The sequence below is a fragment of the Lathyrus oleraceus genome, chromosome 3 (genome assembly GCF_024323335.1).
Source record: "Lathyrus oleraceus cultivar Zhongwan6 chromosome 3, CAAS_Psat_ZW6_1.0, whole genome shotgun sequence".
In the NCBI taxonomy this organism is placed as follows: Eukaryota; Viridiplantae; Streptophyta; class Magnoliopsida; order Fabales; family Fabaceae; genus Lathyrus; species Lathyrus oleraceus.
The window spans coordinates 56,808,535-56,817,179 of NC_066581.1; the positions used below are offsets into that span (position 1 = coordinate 56,808,535).

An 8,645-nucleotide genomic window follows, 5' to 3' on the forward strand; every position below is an offset into this window, starting at 1 on the left:
ACTAGTAAGAAATCCTATTAGACAACCTACAAAACTTCCCATTTTGGTTATTACTTTTATATCATAATCCTTTTGTTTTAGTTTGGAAAATGGTTATGTAATTGGCTCTGTAATACAGGTTCCAAAAAACATGATTCTATATTCCTGTAATTGGTTCTAAAAATATGGTTATATATTCAAGAATTTGGTTATGTAAATGGTTCTATAATACAGGTGAAAACGACAGTATAAAAAAATAAACTTTACCCCTGGGTGCTTACATAAAACTGAAGTAATAACATTGAGAAATTATCCTGGTGTTTATATAAAACCGAGGTAATAACATTGGGTGCGCCATCCAATTCTAAAAATAATAAAAATGCTGATGTTGGGGATCAAACCCACGATCTTTTAACTTCTAACCTCAGTTTTAGAATCACCGACGTGCCAAGTGATTGTTTTTCATGTCGTCTTTCGTTACCTCTCCTGTGTAGCCGAGGTTAAATTCATTTCGCGACCAATGTTAGATGTGTTATTTGTAGTAGTGAGTTTTTAATAAGTCTTAGCATGATTACTAGCTTGATTTTTTTTGTTAAGTACTTTTCTAATAAGGAATTTGGTCACTAAAAAGAGATTTCTTCTCTCTTATTTTTCTTGTCAATTATTAATTCTTAAATAGGGATTGTTTTGTCTCATAGTGTACTACTAGTGGGGCTTGTGTTGTGTCTATAAAACTTGCTTGGGGCATAAGTTTATGTGTTTTACAAGTTTTCCTTATCATTTATGATGCCTCTGCATGAATTATACCGTACGTCTAAACAAAAACTTGATCATAAAGAGAAAAATAACTTTCATATTCTTCCACCTTCCTCAACCACAGTGAATTTCATCCATTTTACAAAACCTGTTGCTGTTGTGAAGGCTAATATTTATAGCATTGATTTGTCTTCTTCAAGATCAAAAAGTGCAGGAGTAAAGAACAAAGATGAAACTATAATAGGAAGCAATCCTTGCAAATCAACAAAAGTTGATTTAAGGGGGAATTTAAAAAAAAACAGTCATATGTTATTATCAAGTTGTGGAGCCGGCCAAGGTTGATTTGAAATATTTGGAGCTGAAATCTCTCAAGCAGGATGTCGTTGTTTGTACACCTGCTTGCAAAGAAGATGTGTTCAAGGTTGATCGAACTTCAAATCAAGCTCTTGGTGAAAGTGGTAGAAATGGTCAAGAAGACAAATGTATGGAACCAGCAAAAATCTCTTCCTCTGTTTGATTAGACAATGGCGTATATAGATGTTCAGATGATCCAAATCAAAATTTGAAGGGAAAAGATATATACTCTGAGGATTCTGAGTGACAGTCACAGTGAAGTAAATATCTTAGAATTTAGCTGTCTAATTTCTTGTATTATCCTATGATTGTTCTACTATAAGCAATTTTTTCCGTTAACCTGTAGGACGTTGAGGCTGAATCAATTAGTATTAAAAGGATAGCTCATGGACGATGAGGTTTTGGCTGAATCAATTAAGTGTATGCTTAGCAATAATGTTTCTAATTTATGTGATTATAAACTTTTAGGTAGGGTTTTAAAAAATGGTTGCGGTCACTTTATCATTTTTGCGATTTCGGTTGGTATAGATATTGCGACATTGATTACGGTCGTCGTGGTATGAATTAGTCACAACTTGAATTCAAACAAAAACTTTATTAGAAGATGTCCAAAAATACTTGATCAATAGAAGGCCTATTTGGGTACATCCTTAGCTTGTTTTTTTTACTATTTTTTAACACACCATATATGTTTTTACAGCACCATGCAAATTTCCAAAAATGCTTCATGTTTTCGGAAATGCATCTCCGAACGCACCTCTTACATATTCAACAAAGATCATTCTGAGAGGCGCCCTATAAGTTGGGTTATTTTTATTCCAGAAATGCATCTCCGGGAAATTTTAAGAAATACCTTATTCATTTACCAGTTCAGTAGAAATTCCGGAGATGCATCTTCGGAATTATGGGCGGGATTTTGAAATTTTCTGCCACCTTTGCATGTCAGATATTTCTAGAGACGCATGTCTGGAAATATCTGATAAAAGAAGAAGTTGCATGATCACACAACCATTGTTGCCATAGTTGGTTTTCAACCAAATCCTTCACCAAAAAATCATTTATTCTTAATCCATTTTGTCACTCCAAATCTTCATTCTTTTGGTTCATCACATCACAGGGAGAAAAAGAAGATAGAATTTCAGGTAAAGATCCTTCATTTTCCTCTGCATTGCTTATATTAATCATCCTTTTTTTCTGAAGAAAGTAGCGTTGTGTCCGAAAATATATCTCCGAAACGTGTATGAACTTTTCCGGAGATGCATTTCTAGAAGTTGTTTGTGTTTGATTTCCAAGTCTGTCTTCAGCAATAACGTTAATATAATGTTATGGTTTTAATTATTTTCATTAGATATGGTGCACCCCGATGTTTTCCCAAAACAAGTTATTTCTCTGAATGTCCAAGATGTTGTTGTGAAGGCGATAGATATTGGCAACCAATTTAAAAATAAGCAAGAGTTTGAATATCATGAACAAATGCTTCAATATATTCGTATGGAGGCCTATAAAATTGGATTTGGTGCTATTATCAGAAGGCCCGATAATGATTCAGATGGAAGATGCACTTTTGTGACAATGACATGCGAAAGAAGCGGGAAATATAGAACTCCTCTCCGGAATTTTAAAAGAGACGACATTGGTTCTAGAAAATGTGAGTGTCCGTTTAAGGTGAGTGGTTACATGTTGGCAAATAAAAACTGAATATTAAATGTGATATGTGGTTTGTATAACCATGATTTGTGTGAAAAATTAGTCGTTCATCCTAGTGTGTATAGGCTCATGCCGGAAGAGAAGGAATATGTTCATAACATGACCTTGAATCTTGTTCAACCGAAAAATATACTTGCAACATTGAAACGGAAACGACCAGAAAATACATCAAATGTTAAGCAAGTGTATAATATTTGTTACCTAACTAACAAGGCGCTTATATGGGATAAAGCTAAGATGCAACAACTCTTGAAACTATTGAATGATAACAGTTACGTGTCTGGGTACCGAACGTGCGAGGATAGAGTTACTGTTAGAGATATATTTTGGACTCATCCTGATTCCATAAAGTTGTTCAACACGTTTCCTACAGTGCTCATACTTTATTCAACCTACAAGACCGACAAGTATAGACTTCCATTATTGGAGATGGTTAGTGTTACCTCAACTGAGAAGACATATTCTGCTGGTTTTTCATTTCTTGAGAGTGAAAAAGAGGACAATTTTACTTGGGTCTTAGAGGTGTGTCATACACTATTGAAGGACCAAGGTCAGATGCCTAAAGCAATTGTTACCGACTGCGATACTGCATTTGATGAATTCAGTTGCAAAGGTATTTCCTTCTTCTAATGCATTACTTTGTAGGTATCACATAACAAAGAAAATGAGAAGTCGAGTTAAACTCGCGGTAGGGATGAAACAGATAGAGTCCAAAGATGGAAAAATGGTGAATGTGGGTGTGGTTGTGGAAAAAAATGGATGTATGGAATCGTATAATAAATTCTTCCACAAAAGAGCTATATGTCGATTCTGTTATGCATTTCAAGAAAGTGTGTGAAAAATATCAAGATTTGTCAAAATATGTTGAAAGCACAATTCTTGACCAGGTGAAGGAGAAAGTTGTTTGTGCATGGACTGATAATGTTAGACACCTTAGAAATACAACAACTAACAAAGTTGAGTCTGCCCATGCTACTTTTAAAAATTGGTTGGGAAATAGTAAGGGTGATTTGTGTAGAGACTAAGACTCCGTGAACCACATGATTAAAAACCATCATAATGAGATACAAACATCATTTGGTCGGAGCATCATAGTTTTGGAACACATATTTAAAGACAACACTCTACATTCTCAGTTGGTCGGTAATATTTATCGGGTGGATTTAAACTATATTTTTCACGAGGCTAAATAAACTGATAATATAAGCTCCGATAGCGAAAGTGTGGATGCACAATTGTGAAAACATATGGTCTCCCATGTGCTTGTGTTATTGCTAAAAAGGTGAAACTTGGTGACCCAATAAAAATGGACGAGGTTTGCACTCATTGGAAGAGGGATTAATGATGATGGTGTCATGAATGACGGTAAATCGAATATCTCTATTTTGACCGAATGGGAAGTGATACAAGAGAGATTTTTGAAAGCCAATGACAACATGAAACTCCACGTCAAAGAAAAATTAAGGAAGAATGTCTATCCGAAAACCACCGGCATGAAACTGCACTCTCAACCGGTAAAAACAAAAGGTGCTCCAAAGAAAATGAAGCTTACACCGAATGACAATTCGACTACACAGTCTCCTTCATATTTTAGACATGTTGACAAATTTTTTCCCGACTCACCAACTCCAAAATCTCAAAAAAATGTTGTCAAAGGAGCTCGCATTTGCAAACCACCTCCGACGCCGCCTCCGCCAAAGATTTCATTCGTCAACGAGATATCGTTATTTATGCACAAATATATCGAACGAATCGTCAATGTGGGGGGGACGGTAATTGCGGTTATCGAGCCGTTTCGGCTTTACTCAATAAAGGAAAAGATAGTCATACACTTGTCCGCCATCGACTTATCCAAGAGTTGAAGACGCATAAATAATCATACACACAATTGTACAGAAAAAAAGAAAAATTCGATAAAGTTTATGAGTCTCTTGTTCCTTGCCTTAGCGGTCCTGCACCGGAGGCAAATGGATGTGCTTCCCTGAAATGGGTCACCTAATAACATGTGCGTATGATAGAGTGTGTGTTAACCTGACACGCTACAGTTTTCGGAAACCTTTTTTCTACTGCACACCGCCACCTCAAAATCCAAATGATCGTATCAAGTGTATTTAATGACTTTCAAATCAAGTTATTTTGTTCAAGTTTACTTGAAATCAGGATGCTCTATACCACTTACATCACCTGAGTGGACGACTCATTCAACCACAAAAGTCGAGACTTAGTCGAATAATTTGATGGAAAAGATGCAAGAATTCGAGAAATTGAACAACATTGAAAAAGAATCAAATGCAAACAAGTCCAAAGAGTTACCACCAAATAGATTTAACCGACTAAATATATTTTGATTCGTTTTAATTTCTTGTTTTACTAAACAAATAAGTGTATGTAATTGTGTCTCAATATAAATGAAGTGTTATATATTCGCTATTTGTTCATATATTATCTTAATGTATTTTTATCTTCTCCAGAATAACATTTGTGTTTTTGTAAATACAAAAAAACATGTTATGTTTTAAAGTTTTGTTTTAAAATTGGTTCATGAGAAATTTTAGAAAATGCATCTTTGGAACAAGATAAGATAATATAGTGCGATTCCGAAATATAGAATATGAAAACTTAATTTCATAGAATTGTAGTATATAAAACATGATTCCAACTTGTGGCACGTTTGACATATTAAACAGTTAGTTATTCTATATATTTATATAAACTCCTATTTATAAAAGAGAGTTTTTTCTATTCACTATTGTTAATCAATTGATTAAGATGTCAATCAATTTTGTATTGTTTTTCTCTATCTTTTTCTCCATGGGCTTTTTATCAAAAAATATTTTTATTTTAGTGTCTGAAAGAATAAAACCTGAAGTTTTTAATAAGTCTTAGCGTGATTACTAGCTTTATTTATTTTTTGTAGTAAAGTAGTTTTGTAATAAGGAATTTGGTAACTAAAAAGAGATTCGTTCAATCTTATTTTTGTTGTGAATTATTAGTTCATAAATAGGGATTGCTTTGTCTCCTAGTGTACTACTAGTGGGGCTTGTGTCGTGTCTACAAAACTTGTTTGAGGCATTCATTCACTGTCAACATAGTATTTATGTTGGAAGCAATAACACTTTCTTAAGTTTCTGTGTTTCACAAGGTTGTTTTCCATACTATTCATGATGCATCTGCATGAATTTTACGGTATGTCTAAACAAAAAGTCGATCATAAAGAGATAAACAAAGATCAATCTTCTGTGTAAGTTGTTCAATAACACCCATTACATGTTTGAAACTTTGTCTATGTGTAAATGTATTTGATTCTTTTTAATAGTTTTAATAACACTGTTTTTGACTGATTCAATGCAGACACAAAAACGATTTGCTTGAGCTGGTTTCGGAAAATGACCAGATTTCAGTGCAGGTTCAATCTAGAGGTGAAAAGAGTCCAACTTGTAAGACTTTACCGTCTCATACTCTTAAGGGTCATCATGATGATTTGATAATGATGCCATCGCTGTTGCATCAATGTCAACCATCGCTTGAAAATGACATTCCATCTTCCTCAACCATAGTGAATTTCACCCATTTTGCAAAACCTGTTGCTATTGTGAAGGCTAATCTTCAGAAAATTAGTTTGTCTTCTTCAAGATCACAAAGTGTGGGAATAAAGAACAATAGGCCTGATTTGAAATATTTGAAGCCGAAATCTCCAGAGCAGGACGCGGATGTTTCTACGCCTGTTTGCAAAGGAGATGTCTTCAAGGTTGATCGAACTTCGAATCAAGTTCTTGGTAGAAATGGTCAAGAAGATGTCGAAAAATGTACCAAACCAGTAGAAGTCTCTTCTTCTGTTTGCTCGGACAATGGCGCATATAGAGGCTCAGATGACCCCAATCAAAATTTGAAGGGAAAAAATATATACTCTGATGATTTCGATTGGCACAGCCACAGTGAAGTAAAAATCTTAGAATTTCACTGTCCTATTTCTTAAACTATCTTATGATTTATATAACTGTGTTTTACTATAAGCAATTTTTTGTTAACCTGTAGGACGTTGAGGATGAATCGGTCGGTATTAAAAAGAAAGCTCATGGACGAGGAGGTTTTGGCTCGAAGAGAAACCGTTCGGCTGAAGTACACAATCTATCTGAAAGGGTGAGACCACAAATTTTCCATCTCAAGAGTATTGTTAGCAATAGTGTTTCTGATTTATGTGATTATAAACTTCTGGTATTCATTCGTGCAGAAACAAAGAGACACGATCAATGAGAAGATGCGGACATTGCAAGAACTCATACCGAATTGCAATAAGGTTGGCATTTTTTTTTCTGATAAATTTTTAGAACTAAATATCTTAAATATATTATTTTGTTTTTGTGCTTAATATGTCTTAGGTGGATAAAGCTTCCATGCTGGATGAGGCAATTGAGTATCTTAAAACCCTTCAACTCCAACTGGAAGTATTCTTTCTCTTCTCTTTTACATCTTCCTTTCAATCCTTTGAATTTTGATATTTCCACATTATATACATCCTTGTTTCTTATCTTTTTATGCAGATAATGTCAATGAGAGGAGGTGGTTTATACATGCCGATGATGTTACCTGCGGGAATGCAGCAGATGCATATGTCTCCCTTTTCAGCGATGCAAATGGGGTTAGGGGTGCCTCAATTTCAAGGAACTCATCTACCAGTTGCACATGCATCTGGACTTTCTGCTTTACATGGGATGGCGGCGGCAAGGCCAAATCCTCAAATGTTCGGACTTCCTTGCCATGGACTCCACATGCCAATGCCGTGCGCTCCAATGTTTTCTTTTCCAATGCCAAATGTGAACTCACAACAAGTTATGCAAAACATCGATGAATGTAACTCAGCAAACCCAAGGTCTATCCAGGTCAGTTTGCTACTTTGAGATTTTATGCTTTTGTAGATATGTTCTGTGTTCGGTTGTGATAAGCCTGTTGATGTTTGTGTTCACTTTTATTATGCTAGTGTGAAGCAACAAATGACAAAGAAGCTTTTACTCTCGATAATGAAGACAAGCCCGTGATTGAAAAATGTAATGAGTAAGAGTAAGCATCAGTGCATGCAAATACATTGAGAAATAAGTCTGAATTCTCTTGATCTCATGTCTCTAGACTAGAGTATAAGAGGATACTTAAAATTCATTGAGTTTTGGATAGACATTTATTTGTACATTCATTATATTTGTAATCTGGTTTTTTTACAGAACTTACTAGTCACTATATTACAAAATGGATAATCATATCCCAGTGCATGCAAGTGATGTTAACGGAGATTTACCAGCGATAGATTTCTTTGCTTTCAGTAGTGACTATTACACCTTTGTCCTGGGGGTGTCCTTGTTCTCGTTATCGGTTTATCATCTTTTACATTCTGAGCTTTCACACCTCTGCTTCATTTGTAGATGTCATTTCCTCAATTTTCTTCTTTTGAACCCTTTAGCATGATCAGCTGCGCCTTGTTGTAGTGTCATTTGCAGCAATGATTTCCTCAATACTGGTTGAAGCAGACTATTGTATTTCTTCTCTAGGTCAATTTTAACTCCATCATTGATCGTGAAAATGATGTCGAAATTACAAAGTATTATTGATTTTTTGATTGGTAAGAAATCCCAAGGGATAGAAAAGAAAAAACAATAAGAAAACAAGATGTCATGTCAAATTGTCGAACCAAGAAGCTACCTGGTCACCATACTAGAGTTCAATCTAATATCTCACAATTGAAAACTTGTATGCTCTCTTTTGAGATTTCAACAGTTTTTTATGATACTCTATTAATCTCATGTAAATTTTTGTTCGGTAGATAACAAGATGCCACACACAATGTTGAAACAATGAGT

The 8,645-nt window shown here is 34.8% G+C and overlaps 1 protein-coding gene across 1 annotated transcript; it reads left to right on the forward strand.

The window, feature by feature from the left end:
• The first annotated feature begins 5,761 nt into the window (after positions 1-5,761).
• On the forward strand, positions 5,762-8,045 carry LOC127128915 (transcription factor PIF3). Its single transcript, XM_051058272.1, has 7 exons — positions 5,762-6,037; positions 6,148-6,736; positions 6,832-6,936; positions 7,028-7,093; positions 7,176-7,241; positions 7,338-7,676; positions 7,775-8,045. Exons 1-7 carry the CDS (start codon positions 5,958-5,960, stop codon positions 7,850-7,852), a joined length of 1,323 nt encoding a protein of 440 aa, XP_050914229.1. The 5' UTR covers positions 5,762-5,957; the 3' UTR covers positions 7,853-8,045.
• Positions 8,046-8,645: the final 600 nt, after the last annotated feature.

Bases quoted from the DNA above. Each gene is read 5' to 3' on its own strand.
- LOC127128915 (XM_051058272.1), top strand. From the start codon at position 5,958: ATGATGCATCTGCATGAATTTTACGGTATGTCTAAACAAAAAGTCGAT. The intron at 6,038-6,147 runs GTAAGTTGTTCA...GATTCAATGCAG, and splicing joins AACAAAGATCAATCTTCTGT to ACACAAAAACGATTTGCTTG. The intron at 7,094-7,175 runs GTTGGCATTTTT...AATATGTCTTAG, and splicing joins TCATACCGAATTGCAATAAG to GTGGATAAAGCTTCCATGCT.